Here is a 15534-nt window from a genome sequence, read left to right as displayed (position 1 = left end):
TGAACAACGCAAATTAAGAGCAATATATAGGGAATTGACAATGCATATGGAAGGGCGTGCTTTATCGTTTCGTCTAAAGGTATTATTTACTAGCATTATATGTGATTTAAAGCAAAACTGGTACTTTCTGTTGAGGTTGTTAAATGGATATAGGAGTTTATTTGCATTGCTCTTAAATGAGGGGAATTTCTGAGAAGACAAGGACATCATCATTATCAGAGCTTTTTCCCAAATATTTGGTGTCGGAGAGTAGATGTTGTGAAATAAATCCGAGATAGAGTGTTAAAAAACCTAGAACTAAAAGTGCCCAATAGTCTACCCAAACACACCATAAAATATTAGTAATATGTTTGATAACATTTATTTGGGATTATATAACACTATTAAACAATTCACTTTTACGACAAGGTCACGATCATTCTTACCTATTAAATATGAAATCTGACATATTGAAGTGTCACAACATTTGAGAAATTTTGTTTTGGACTTTATGCTCAGTTAATGACACATCCCCAATTATATAATTTTGTATATGTTTAATGATTGTGTTCTCCCTCTATTAAGATTAAGTAGTGTTGTTGTATGTATTTCCTATTTAGAAATCGTAAAATGTATAGGGTTTGGCTCTAGATGGAGAAGCTAGATGCTTGGGTGTTTGTCCTCTACCAATTTCTCAGTCCCTTTTAAAGGTAGCCCGATCGGATTATTTCAAGTTTCCAGAGGTTTTTGTCAAGGGGATCCCCTTTTACCTTTTTATTTACTATTTATGCGGAATGTTTCAGCTTGATGTTGAGTAATGTGGAGAGGGATTGGCATTCTTCGGGTTTTACATTTGCAAATTCGGGATTGAGAATTTCACATCTACAATATGAAGATGACACCCTCATTTTCTGTGATGCGGACCCGGTGCAGGTTAAAGACATTGCAAACTTCCTGGAAATTTGTGAAGTCACGATTGGTTTTAAAGTGAGCTTTCACAAATCTTCAATATTGGGTCTCAATTGTACTGAGGCTGAGATTGCTTACCTCGCAAATGTTATGGGGTGCAATGTGGGATCTTTTCCTCTCCTTTATCTTGGCTTACGCACTTCAGACTCACATCTACCAACAGCAGTATGGGATAGCGTGTTGGAAAGAGTTCAATGTAAGCTTGATCTTGGTAAACCAAAGTATTTATCTCTTGGTGGCATGGTCACAGTTCTAAGCTCATGCCTGGCCAATCTTTCAGTTTATCAAATGTCCTTAATCAATATGCCAGCTATAGTTGCTAGAAAGATTGATAAAATGATGAGAGATTTCCTTTGGGGTTTTGATGGTCCTCATCGCAGATTTCACTTACTAAGGTGGGACAGGGTGTGTACCCCGAAGAAGGAGGGCGGTTTAAGCATTAAAAACATAAGATTGGTGAATCAAGCTCTGCTTTGTAAGTAGTGGTAGAGGAGCCTTCACTTCAGATATCAACTTTGGTATCAAGTACTCCTTGCTAAGTATGGTTTGGGTAGGTTGGATATTTGGCTTGGTTGAGGTATTAGAAAGGAGACTTTTCAGATGTGGAGGAATATGCAGGTTACTTTAGATGGTCGGTTGAGAGTGGGAATGAGGTTTCTTTTTGGCATCATACGTAGGTTGGTAAATATACCCTCAAGTCCCTTTTCCTTGATTTATTCGCTATTGCTTTACACCCCAGTGCTAAGGTGTGTCAGATGGTTGAGAGAAGAGGAGATTCATTATAATGGAATCTTCCATTGATGTATTTCAGGCTTAACGACAATTTATTTTCACAGTGGTGTGCGATGATGGAAACTCTTGCTAAAGCATATGTGGCAGTAGATACGAAAGATGAAAAGGTTTGGGCAATTGAAAACGACGGAATTTTCACGGTTAAGTCATGTTATAAGCTTCTCTTTCATGATCGGTGGAGATGGTCCTACCCTCAGATTGCTGCTGTTTGGAAATGACCCATACCCCATAAAGTGCAAGTGTTTATCTGACTGGTCGCTTTGAATAAAATCTTAATTATTGGCAATATGGTTAAAAGAGGTAAAATTCTACCAAATGTTTGCCTTTTATGTAAAGCTGTTGGGGCATCCGTTGCGCATTTGTTGATGCATAGCCCGTTTACGAGCCAAATTTGGTATTGGTTGTTTAGGTTGGTCAATACTAGTTTGGCTCTACCCTTGGGAGTTGATGCGGTTGTTACCCAATTGCCTTGACCACATTTACCAAAGGTAGGCAAAGCTTTGTGGTGTATTGCGAAAGGGATGATCCTTTGGGAGGTTTGGAAAGAAAGAAACAGGCGGACTTTTGAAGGCAATTTGCTTTCATTAGATTGTTTGATTCATTCAATCAAATTATCTATCTGGTCCCGGCTATCTGTCTCTAAAGTTGGTTGGAGAATTTCCAAAATTGATGTGATGGCCAACTTGGGCAATCTCTTTCTCCTTGGTACCAATAGTGGTTGACCTAAAATTAGTTGGGTGGCCCCCTCATTTGGTACTTTAAAACTCAATTTGATGGCAGTTTGCTTGGTAATCCGGGAAGGGCTGCCATTGACGGAGTGGTAAAGGATTGTTCTGGCAACACCATTTTTTCATATGCAAGACCAATTGGTTGTGCTGCTGCAAACTACATTGAGATATGTGCGCTCTATTATGATCTGAAGAACTTTAAGGAAAGAAATTGTGGGGATACTTGTTGGATTGAAGGGAACACTCTAAATGTTGCTAAGTGGTGCAATAAGGAGCAATGGATCCCTTGGGAACTTCGTCCTATGTGGTTACGCATTATAGATCTGGCCGCACTAATCACGGTTTCCTATAATCATGTTTACCACAAAGCTAACTTGATTGCTGATGAGTTGTCTACAGGGGCCACTCTTTTACCTTCTCTTGTTATCTCTAATGATGTAATTGCATTTTCGTAGTTTTAACAAAAGTAGTAATATTTGTCAAAAAAAGATATATAATAATCATTTTTTAGATGTACAAATGAAATTTGTTTAAAACTCATCACTTACAAGGTTTCCTATATATATTTTTAACTATGAATAATTAGAATTTATATTTATTATTGTGAATAGAAGTTTTTCACAACAAACAACTATCAATTTGATAATATGATTAACCTTTAAAAAAGGTTATTGATAAAACATATAATTGTGACTAAAGGCTTCGATATAAGGTATGGTTTATATAAAGCATAACCTTATAGAAGCTTGCAATTTTCTACCATGTTCATTATAGCTAGTGTAAATATATCATTTAAGATATTTACCTAAAAAAATATATCTTTTAAGATAATATCAAAATCTGACATGTCTTTCAAAATAGTGTCAAATTTACACCGTCTTAACTAAAAATTTGAAATAATGCAACCTTATTTTTATAAGTTAGAGCCTTATACAACTTTTTCCTTCTATTAAAGCATAGTCAATTCTTCGAAATAAGCTAAAAACATTTTTGAATTTCCTACAAAAAATTCATTTATCTTTTGTATATAAAAACCACAATTATTCTCACTCATTAAATGTCAAATTGAATGGCTTGAGATAAATCACAAAATCTAAAAACAAACTTTTTTTTTTTTAAACAGTCTATTTAATGACACCATTACAACTACCCATTTTGAAATTTAAAAGGTAAAAATGATTATGACCTCCATGTACAAAAGATAAATAATCTATTTGTGGACAATCCTTTTCTAAATTTGTTAATCATCTTAACATCCTAATGTCATAACTTTTTCTATAAATATGCATAACACAGTAGCATTGTAACGTTCCACTTCAAACAGTATAATACGAAAACAACTGTCCAATGACAACAATAGACGGTTCGAGTGTTGCTCCTCCAGTCAAAGTCCATCACCATTTGATATTGACCAAGCAAGTCTTCCTTTCTTCCCATTCCATTAAGGCCATCCTAAACGGCTGATCCCAACAAACCACCCAAAAAAAAAATTTGAAAAACAAAAAAAAAAGATTCCTGTAAACAATGGTTCAATCTTTGCCAAAATCCTCTAGAATATATTCAAATCCAAAACCTACACTAACGCATGGATTGAAAGAACAACAATAACCTATTCTTTCTTTTTGAGAAAGTTAACCTCAACAATAACCTATTCTTTCTTGCTTCAGAGGATTGAAAATGAGACTCGAGGCTTCTGACTGGTCATTGACCCCATAAGATACAAACTTGAGCAATAATACGAGTACGATTTCAAAACCCAAGAAGCTCTCCAGCCTCCTCAGCCTTGCGCTTTCATCGTGTGACAAATAAAACAAAAACCAGCATCTAAACAAGTAGAACAAACAAAACAGCATAGAAACCTAAAGGTCAATCACTCGAGAGAGCTTTTGAATCCTGTTGAGCAGGAAGTCTCCTTGCTTGATGGTTGCCTGATAAAGGGCATTCTTTGCGTCCGGCCTGTTTGTTTCCAAAACTCCAGCCACTTTGTCAATCTTGCAGTGGAGTTTTCCAGCAGCTATGAACCGTGAAAGTTCCCTGAAATAGAAGCAAAACACAACTGGGGATAAGCACATTCAAAGGGAGCAAGTTCTCTCTATCATGATAATTAGTAATTGAATACCTTTCTTTCCGTATTATTCATATTACACATTTAAAAAGACAACATCATCATAGAACCTAGTTCACAGATACCACAACCTTTTGAATTCTCACATGTATATTTTTGTTTAATTTTCTTTTGGAAAAAGTTTATAGAAGGTTGCAACAACATGCTACAAAAGTAAAGTACACCTCAAAAATCTAGTAGAAAATGAGTGTTCCGAAGTTGAAAAACCTTATAATTCATCGTATCAACCTTGAGATGTATGGATATTATGAAAATCAAAGAAAGAACTTCAAGTTTTAAAAGTAATGTATCTTATAGAAAGTCATTTGGACTGTATATTTTTATTATTTTCAAGTGTTTATAGATCTACTCGATTTGCACTATTTTTTTTGAAATTTTAAATTTCATAATTAAAGTTGAACATGGATTTTCACGCCATAATAAGGATTTTCACGCCATCATAAGGATTTTCACAATAAAGCTACATCTTCCAGCAAAATTTGGAGGTGTGACTTATTTGTATAGTATAAGGGGGGGCAGCTCATTCAAGCCTCCCCCTTTTCTTTTTGACAATTTAACTTTCGATTGTAAGCATTTATATTGTTTCACAAAAGCTTCCATCCTTCTTTGTCCAATTTGCAACTATCATGGAAACGTTGGTCCATGAAGCTTCCCTTTTTTTTTGTTTTTAATATTAACTATATCTTTAGTCCATGAAGCCTTCTATGTTTTTAAGAACCTTTTATTTTATCTCTAGTACTAAACCGCCATGAATGAGTAAACACTTACACATCAATGAAGTCCACGGTTACTCCGAATTCCTTGGCCATAGCTTCCATTGTTATACTCTTGTATGATTCCAAGAACTGGGAATAAACCACAGCGCGCACCTCCCTCATGTAATACCGGAAGTGTGGCTGCAGATATCGGTCCAGTTTTATTCGCTCCGTCAAACCAGCTGAAAAGGATTTACAGTGTTAAGATATGACCCACATGATTATAATCTAAGCATTATAACTCCTGCATATCTCCAGGTTGAATTCCTTCCCTTCTCCATGCCTTCTCATACAGGAGCACTAGGCTAGTTATCAGAAGCTCTACACCAACTAATATCACAACAAATGGTCTTCATAAATGATGCTACGTACCAAATGCTGAAAAGAATGATTTGTACTGGCATTCGTAAAGCGAATTAAGAAACTCAGAAAGGTAAGGAATTTTGCCAATCACTGCCAAAACTTCTGGTGCATCCACTACCTGCCATATTCTAAATTATTACAATTTCAGAAAACATTTTTCTATGAAGGAAAACAAAAAATAATCAACTGAAGAGCACATACCTTTTGCTTGAGAGAAACTCTATCCAAGGATATGATGCTGGTGAGGGCAGTGTAAAAAATGAAAGTGTCGTAAGGGAAAAGTTCATATGTTGTGAAGGTTGAGATTGAATCCAAGAAAAGGCTTGCTGCTTTCTTGAAATTCCTTGTAGACAAGCAGTACAGACCTTCATACACCTTCAACCGATTTTTCCTCTCCCAGTCACCTCCCTCCTCAAATAGGCTGGCCATTCAGAAACAAAGGAAAAAAATAAGTCTTGGTAACCTTTAGCACTTACTCAGAAAATTAAACAATCTGAAAATTTGTGAAAATATTCAAAATACACCTACCTCTTTGCCTTATCAATGCTTTTGGAAATAAGGTCAAAATCCATATAAAAGAATCCCAGCTGTAACGTGTAGAAGACTAGATCCATCTTTTGACCAACAGCAACTGTTTTCCCTTCTGTCACTTTGAGTTGCTCAAGTGCCCTCTCCTGAGGCAGGCCAAAATTTAGGTAAGAATAGGCTTAAAAAGGTGTAAATTTGAGAGAAATAGCTAGCTCAAGTAAAACTGAGAGAGGCAATACTTTGTCACTGATGCGAATGTAACAGAGGGACTTAGCTAGATGAGCTTCTCGCACTTCACTTTCACCCAGATTCTCTTCGGCATCAGCAATTCTGCACAAGCACAGGGTAAATGCTGCAGCTTTATGCAAGTTGAGAAAAGATAACACGAGAAGTAGATTTATAACATGATCCAATGTAAGTAATTATCCAATATGGACAGAAGAATATGCAGTACAAGCAACATAGTCTACAATCACCAGCAATCCAATTGAAAAAACAATCATCATATCCAATCTTGTTATAGAATATCAAGAAGAAACTCATGTTGCAAAACCAATCTACTTCAATATGTAAACTATGTGGAGTAACCATGAACAAGTTAAGAATCTTTAACATTTTGTCAATTGCAAATTTGATCACCTTGAATAAGTGTAACTGAAGTAAGTGATCTTTGTATTTGACATGAGCGATTTAAAAACTCAAATTCAGATTCACTGGCTAAGTCAAACAGTTAACTTGGAAAATTGCAGCCAGTTTATCAAATTCTTGTGGCAAGAATTTTTAAAACAATTCTAAAATGGAAATTGAACCTCGCTCTTCACCCAATTCATACAACAATGCTACCAGTAGTTACCCCATTTTGGCAGTCGAATTTCAAAGATGTTTAGGATGCAAAACCTAGGAAATACCTTACCCTGGCCATCCTAGACCCATTTTTATGCAGCACCTTTGAAGGAATTGCCGATACTAGTCTGACACCCTAGAAACCTTGAAAATGACCCTTAGGCTAATTTCCTTCCTAAAACATAGGAAATCTCATAGCAGTTCCAAAAAATGGCAGGCAGCACCTAGGCTCCCGGAGGGGTCTAGGCCACCCAGGTTCAAGAGGGGGCAAGAGGTGTCCAGTAATCTTGTTTTAGGTCCAGATTTTTTATAAAAAATGCATATTCATACATTTTTTGTAACCCAAAAAAAAATGCCCCACCCAATGGGTATTTTTGCACCTAGGCGGGCGCAGTCCCCTAGGCGCCCCATGGGATACTAGACAGGCACCCAAGGACAGCCCCCCTAGATGGTCCACCCAGGCCTGGGTAGTGCGGTGAGGCCCTTGTAGCCCGCCTACACGGCTGCCTAGGAGCTGGTTGGACCGCTTTGTGAATCAATGTCCCATAGGCTTCCAAACTCTTCAAGAATCGCTCAATTCAAATACACAATTTGAGAGAAATGGTCCACATACCAAAGAAATCCTATATTTCGAGTTTGGTCCACACCAACCTATACCATGATAGAGATGCTCCCCATGGCACATAATGTGCTCTCTATGGCACGTGACGTGCCACGGCCCCAACTTTAGCTCTGCTTTGGACAAAAATAACCTTGAAACAGCACCAAAATCCTAATCCGAACCTTGAATTGTATGGTCGAAATTTTGTAACTTTCTCAATTCATGTTAAAAATAGGTTGAATTAGGGAGAGGACTCCAAGAGTTTTCCAACAGATCAGAAATCATTTGAATCGGATGTTCTATTGAAAATTTAACATAGGAGATGGTGCAAAATTCTCAAATCACACTTTTCGGATAAGCATCACACATCCAAAGTTATCCAAGTGCTACTGAAGATCTGGAAAACAATCTTGCAGGATGCCAAAGAGAAGGATGTGAGTCAATCCTCTTGCAATTGGAATTCCAAATTGGCCACTTTGCACTTAAATAGTAAGAACTTTGTCAAAATGAAGGGCATTTCATAAGCTTTCCAACTGTCCAAGAATCATGTAATTTTGATTTTCTGATAGAGAGATAAGGCAAAAACACTACAAATTGCAAAAATAATAAAACATAACCCTGCCTGCACTGTTATAACACAGTATCCTCCAGCATAACACATACCAGGCCATACACTGCACATAACGTGAATACCAGGGAGTGGGGCACAAACAGTGCCAAATTTCATCTAGGAGCTTCTAAAAGTGCGTGCTATCGCATTTGGATAAATTTAAGGTGATTTGATCCCAATATTGGCCCATCATGAACTAGAAATACCCGTGCTATCAAGTTTAGAGAGGAGAGACCAAGAAAGCCAGTTCAGTTCGCTTAGTTTCCAAAAGCCCTCTCTCAGTTCCAGCAAACCCTAGCTCATCCCTAGGTTCCCAAAAACCTAGTTTAGGTCCCCGTACGCCTAATTAACTCCAATTACCAAGAAAATCCTAAATTCAGTATTAAACCTAGGATTCCAGGTTTTTATCAATTCAACCTTAAATTTTCCTTCCAATCTTCGATTCTTCAAGATTCTAGCTCAATTAAAGTTTCTCTTTTAAGTTGGAGAAGGCTGACATACAAATTCCACTAATTTGATCCAGCCTCATGTTCAAGAAGACAGGGGCGGCCAAGGGCCATGGGGGGTCCCAACCGCCTGGTCTGCACATTTAAAAGGTGGGGGTTAATATATATACATAAAAATAAATAAATAAATAAAATCTTTTGGAGAAAGGATGTATGTAATTCCATCACCTTTACATTAACAAGTCAGTCATTTCAAAGTAAGGCCCTTCCTTTTCTTTTCCTTTTCTCTTTAAATTATTTGAACTTCATTTTTTAAAATAAAAGTGCTACAAGCAAACACTCTAGAGAGTATTCTTGTGAGACGTTGTATGACACCATACTGCTTTTGTCCACATGGCTTCCCTCCCTCTCTCCATTGACAGCACTCGTCATAAAACTCCTCAATGCACATTCCTCTCTCTCTCCACTATGTCCATATCTCTCTCATGGCAATAGACTGCTGGGGACAAACAGAGTCAGCAAATTTTCCCGCACTTGGCCCCATAGTCCCAGTGCGGGATGGTGAGGCCTCCCAGCCACCTAGGCGATTGGGCAACCGACTTTTTGAACTTAGATCCAGCCCCAACGTCAGGTGCTAAACTTGTGACCCCAATTTGGTAAGCTCTCACCCCTCTCTTTTGTTTAATTATTTTGCTCTCTTTTACGCTTTTAATGGTTTTATCTTCTTAGACTTGTCTTATTTCAATTTTTATAAGAAAAATACAAATAAAAATAATTTTATTGAGGTCTTAGGTGAGATCTAGCCAGTGCAGCTGGTAATTTACAATGGAAAGGTCGTAAAATTGATCCCCTTTCAAATATTCCTCATTTAAAGGTCAATATATTCACTAATAAGGTTTTCTTAGTTTGCATACAAATTTGAAAGGGAAAATCTCAAATTTTCTTTTCGAGATTTGCATATAAACACTATCACGTTGGAAGAAACCATCCAACAGTCAAATCAACATAAACATTATCTGGTAAGAAAAACTCAAAACACATACTGAGTTTTAATTCTAGAACTCACCCACTGACGAGCCTAGTTGACTCATGCAACTTTTCCGACTCATGTCCAACTTTGACCCATATTGACAAGTCAGGTGCAAGGATCACAACCTGGACAATTCATTAAAGTTGCATTGCAACAATGGCCATTCGACTAAGTCTTACGAAGACTTAGTAGAGTTACTCATTTACAGTGTGAGTCACACAAGTGGCTTTGAGTCTTCCAAAATATAGGGCAAGCTACTTACTCACAATCTGAGCGGAGTTGACTTTTGTAAGTCACAGATTGACATGCAAAGTTTTTTCTCCATGCACATAATTCCTGTACCATCAATAGCTTCCTTTGAGTTCAGGTATTCAATCAATTCACTTAGGATTTATGATCCTTGGTAAGATCTGTTCAAAATCAAGGGATCCATTTCTATCAGATAGGAAGGTCCTTTGCACAAAATGTATTATCACTGGATCAGAATATATCACACTCTTGATTATAAATGCCTCACTCTTCATACAGTTCACCTTTCCACATGTATTGGAGCATATTTATTCCAAGGGAGTAGCCGTCCAATAATCTAAAATGAAAAGTCTTTAATTCAATGCATGCTTAGTAACAGTTTCATCAACTAAATTAAATGAAGGAATCAATTCATCATTAAGGCCTTTTATATTTTTCTTAATATTAATATGTAGGGGAATGTCATACGTTAAAGGGAATGTATACTATGAGACCATTTATTTTTACACAAGGAGGTCACAATCACTTTTAGCTATTGGATGTGAAATCCAATAGATGAAAGTGTATCACAACATTCAAGAAATTTTTATTGGACTTTGTGCCCAAACAAAGACACATCCTCAACCACCTGATATCAAATCTAACTGTCAATGATGATTGTAACCTCCTTGTATCAAAAGTAAATGGTCTCATTGTATACATTAACGATGTTAAATATATAAATCAACTGCCACAAGGTAGTCACAACCACTTAGTCCTTTTCCCATGAACCTCCTTTCTTGAGTAGGTCACCCTTCTATGCCTAAAAGAGAAAATCTAAGGACTAGGTTTTTATAGATAGGATAATAAACAAATAAGTGTGACAGAATGACACAATGAAAGTGGCAAACTAACTTTACCAACATATAGCCAAATCATATTGATAGTCGATAATGCAATTTTGGCCTATATTTCAATAGCCAAAGGATTGTATACCAAAAATCTCCAAAGTTAAGATATCATTCTTAACAATAATAGTTTTTTCAAAATTTGTCTAGAGACCACAATAATTAGATTGTTAACGATACCAGAAATCATCTTCTCGTCAATGTCTTTCCAATTTTTTCTAGCTCAGTATTGCTATAACTTTGGAATAAGTACACTTTGTTGAGATAAAAACAGTACTGTGCATAGCATTCCATTGATCCACAGAGTTGCTGTAGGGAGCACTTGAAGGAGATAGAAGAGCTTAGAAAGAGTATTCAAAATGCACTCCTCACAAACAAAATCATGTATACCTTATTTATTAAACTTTGCTCTTTGTCGCTTCTATTTTTGCGTGAAACTTTGCTCTTATTGCTTCATTTGTTCTTGGCTCCATACAAGTGTACTACTGTGGTTCTCAAATGTCACTGCCTAAGTCAGTTAGCAATGTCATCACTTCTTTTTTTACCAAAGTAATACATAAAGACGGAACCCTCTAGAATTGCGTTTTGCCATTTACCAACCTTCACTGAAACAAGCAGAAGTTTCACCTTTGCAATCCTTTCCATCTAGCTTGTAAAAAGCTTAATCAAATCAGCAACAAGAATTTCATTTGAAGCAATGAATGGCAAAGGAAAATTTCCAAAACAGGTACTCCTTGAATACTACGACAACAATAATCAATAAATCAAGCATAGAAGGAAGGATAAATGAGAATTTGGTACCACCTTTTCCTATTGTTAATTATGTTATACTTTCATTTATGTAAGGATGTAAAAGTATACCAGGATACAGAGAGCTTTCAAACTGAACGACTTGAACCGCTCAAAAGGACCAGGAAAAGAAGCCTAAGCACATAGGCCTTGGGTTGATGCCATAAGTTGAGGAGAGGCGATCTGTTGACACACTTATTTGGCAGCGAGCCTACCAACCCATTTGATATAGCAACATACTTGTTGGACGGATACTTGATAATCTATGACAGTTCAAAAAACTTGGGCAAAGTGGTTTTTTTTTTTTTGTGTTTGGGGGCGTGGAGGGGGTAGGGAGGAGCAGAGAGAATTTTGGAATGCATTGTTCTAAACAGACTTGTACTTCATTTTCACTTCTCTTTTCTGATAGTTACTAAATGATCTGTATCTAGTAGAGAATTTCACACACATTGCCCTCAAGAAGTTCCGCCCGTTGTTTTTTGAAGAGAAGGTTAACTTTTGATTGTAAAAAGGAAACTCTGTTGGGGGCTCAGAGTACAAAAGTAAAATCCCAAGGCCAGAAGAGGAAGGAGAAAGGCACAAAAAATATAAGATAGCAAAAACAATCGCCCATGAAACAAAATTCACATGGTATGATAATAAAGCAGCCCACAAGCCAGGTGCTCAGAGAAAAGGGTTCCCAAAGTTAGGGAAGAAGAAGAAGGAGGTGAAAACAGAAAAGGAGAAGGTAGCGAGAAGAAATAGCTGTGCTGGGCAGATTGCCCATCATCCAGAGAAAGGCCCTGGAAAAAAAGAGAAATAGTATAGGAGGGAAGAGAGAATCAGAGGTGAGAAAAGGGGGAAGAAATATGGATTTCAAGGTATTCAGGGAAGACAAATGAAAGGAGAGTGGCAAGTGGTCAGGTAGAGACTGAGAGGGTTAAGGAGGAGGGAATGGAGAGAGGAGTGTTGGTGGAGATGAGGGGTGTGAAACTAGAGTAAGAAGAAGGGGAAAGAGTGAGGTGAGAGAAAGAAGAAAGTGCGTCCATTGTTAAGCCTCAACTCTGATTAACATCCAAATCTCTTTTTTCATTTTTTTTTGTATTAACGGTTGTTGTTCACAGAGTCAAATGTAGAAGAGATGTATAAGTGGTATGTGTATTCATGTTGCATGTGGGTTATTCATGTTGCATTTATATATGTTTAGCATGCACACAAATTCAAAACATCCAGAAACCCTGAGTCTATCTCTCCCTTCAAAGCCCCGCTGCACCAGTAAGGGGATTTTTTTAAATTACTTTTGTAACCTTTTAAAGAATAGACTAACATAACTTTTTTTTTTTCCTAAAAATCTCAGCTGGTGTTTCTCAGATAAGCCCTTGATCTCAAGCACTAGCTTTTAAACCATCAAACATAAATTGGTTTTGTAAGATCCACTTGATCTTCTTAGTCGGTTCCTTCTAGCATTCTCTATACCGTGCAAAACAGAGTTCTATACCCTCCACTCTTGCTAGTAAAGCCTGAGTTCCCCGTACTCCCTTAAAAATTAAGGCCTTTTGCTGGATCACAGTGAACAACAGAGGTCCTAACTCAGGACCATCTACAGCATAGGAGTTCTCCTTTAGCCAATGTTCCCGATTTCCTCCGCCCCGCAGGAACTAGAGCTAATCTTGGACCAAATATTTAACACCACTAACTCACTTATGGTTGTTTTCAAGTATGTATGGAGGGAAAGAAATTTTGCTGCTGGTTACTTTTGCCAAGAGGGGCAACCTCCCACAATTTTGTATCTAATGCTACATAATTAGTGCTTGCGATTTTACGCGATTTCATGGTTGTCGCCCCATTATGTTGTTATGGGGATTTTGCTTTGTTTCTTTGATCTCCATTTTTACAGTTCTAACCCATTCTGCTTTCAGTGTCAAAAGTTGCATATGCCTATTATCTATTAATACAGTCACTTTTACACATAAAAAAAAAAAGAAAACATAAACTGGTTTTCATTCTATGCCAACAAGCAATTTATGGAAATCAAGGTATCTAACCTTGACACTGGAATTTGTATAGATCTGTGAACAAGTATATTCTAAAACCATCATCCAAGTTCATACGCTCCGCTATAATGATATGTAACAAGTCCACCATATCCATGAATTTAGATTAAAGCAACATCACTCGTCACAAAAGAGGGGGGAAAAAGGTATCGCGATATATTTCAAAAAACCAAAAAAGTAGCACAATATTGCGCAACCATTTCACTATCAGAATAATACAAAACAAAATATCCTTGTAGAGACACAAATAAAACCTAGACTTCACAATGGCGAGATATGAATCAGTCCCTCGCAAAAAGTTAATTAAAAAAAAAGATTGAAAAAGAAGTGACACCCAAATCTATTTTACATACAATCAATCAAAGTAACAAGGGTTTCACTTCAAATTACAAAAAGACGAGAGCGAGAGGGGGGGGCATCAGACAAGGAGAAATTGAGCAATGCTCACCTTTCATCAAGTTTCTTGAGTTCTTCATCAATCTTAGATCTCATGGTGGCCAAGATCCCATGATCCATCTCCCAACCCAATTCAACAGAGAGGGACTCATAAAGCAGCGCCATATCTGAAATCACAGAGAGAGAAGAAAATCAGACAATGCATGAATCAAATAGCACATTTACACAGGTATCAACAAAGGAATTGAAAAACTAGGGTTTTTAAGAAAGAGAAAGAGAGAGGATTTACCATCTGCTACAAGAGAAGCAAGGACCTCTTCTTTGAGTCTAACTTTCTCGATATCGGGCACATCTTGATGGCGCAAGAGAAATAACTTGTGTGCTAGTACAAGGTGAGGATGCTGCTTCCCTTCTTCTCCCTCCATATTCTCTTTCTCTCTCTAAAGGCAACACGAATAAGCCTCACAAAGTAGGCCCTCTCTCTCTCTGAAACTGCCACCCTCTGTCTCTCTCTCGCTCGATAAATCCCTTCTTCCCGGTTCCCCGCCAATAGGTATGTACAATGCTTGCTCCGATCTTTAAGCAAACTTGTTTAATGCGGTCTGGACCGCATTTCTACATATGCGGTCCAGAAAAAGTGCAAAGCATACGTTTTTTAAAGATGGATGCTAGCAAGTGTTCCATTTAAAAACAATGTAAACTAGCGGTCCATATGTTTTCTTACTATAACTATCATTTTTAATTTTTAAAATTTTTTTTGTTTTTAATATTTATGATCTCCATGTTTGAGATTACATGATCTTAAAAATTAAATCTTAAAATCTATCTCAAAAATAGATTTATTAAAAGGCCCGCATTTCTACATATGCGAGCTTGGCTGCATAGAAACCACATCGTTCTTTATTAGGGGTTTGTATAAGGGGCTCTAAACAATCGAATTAGAGCCCACCTTCAAATAGTATCGAGAAATATGATTTTATTATTGAAAAATTTTGTAATAGCCTTAAATTATATTTTTATTTTTAATTATAAAATTTAAAGTTTAAAAAATAGTGTAGATCGAGCAATCCATGAAAACTTGAATAACTTAAAAATTGATGGTCCAAAGATGCATTACAAGATATCTCCAAAACTTAAATCCATTTTTTTCTCAAAGCCCATGCATCTTGATGTCGAGATGATCAATTTGAGGATATTTGAGTATCAAAACAACCTCTTCTAGAGAAATTTTTTGAGTTAGGTTTTAATTTGATTGTTTAGAGCCTAGGCTCTATACAAACTTTTCCCATAATGAAAAAAAAGTAGTTGGAGAATACACTTTTGTGGAAAAATCATTTTGGACTTTCTTACGAATTAGTAGTTAAAGAATCCAGGGAAATTTATCGCATTACCCCAAGAGATCAATAATTTA

At 36.8% G+C, this 15534-nt stretch overlaps 1 protein-coding gene across 2 annotated transcripts; it reads right to left on the bottom strand.

The window, feature by feature from the left end:
* Positions 1–4003: 4003 nt before the first annotated feature.
* Positions 4004–14674, bottom strand: LOC18441865 (26S proteasome non-ATPase regulatory subunit 6). 2 transcript variants are annotated; one of them, XR_016057091.1, is made up of 8 exons: positions 14413–14674; positions 14176–14290; positions 6479–6569; positions 6240–6385; positions 5913–6132; positions 5721–5839; positions 5362–5530; positions 4004–4502 (listed from the first exon to the last, which is right to left on the bottom strand). XR_016057091.1 is itself a non-coding variant. In XM_006852090.4 (8 exons), the coding sequence occupies exons 1-8, from the start codon at positions 14546–14548 to the stop codon at positions 4328–4330; spliced, it is 1161 nt and encodes a 386-aa protein (XP_006852152.2). In that variant the 5' UTR covers positions 14549–14674; the 3' UTR covers positions 4004–4327. The 2 variants fall into 2 exon arrangements, 1 of the variants encoding a protein (XP_006852152.2); XM_006852090.4 differs by having other exon boundaries at positions 5721–5829.
* Between the last annotated feature and the right edge of the window lie 860 nt (positions 14675–15534).

The sequence above is a fragment of the Amborella trichopoda genome, chromosome 6 (assembly GCF_054954075.1).
Source record: "Amborella trichopoda isolate Santa Cruz 75 chromosome 6, AtrichopodaSantaCruz75HAP2 v2.0, whole genome shotgun sequence".
Lineage (NCBI taxonomy): Eukaryota > Viridiplantae > Streptophyta > Magnoliopsida > Amborellales > Amborellaceae > Amborella > Amborella trichopoda.
The sequence above is the reverse complement of the archived record's forward strand: the minus strand, read 5'-3'. Positions and strand labels throughout refer to the sequence as shown.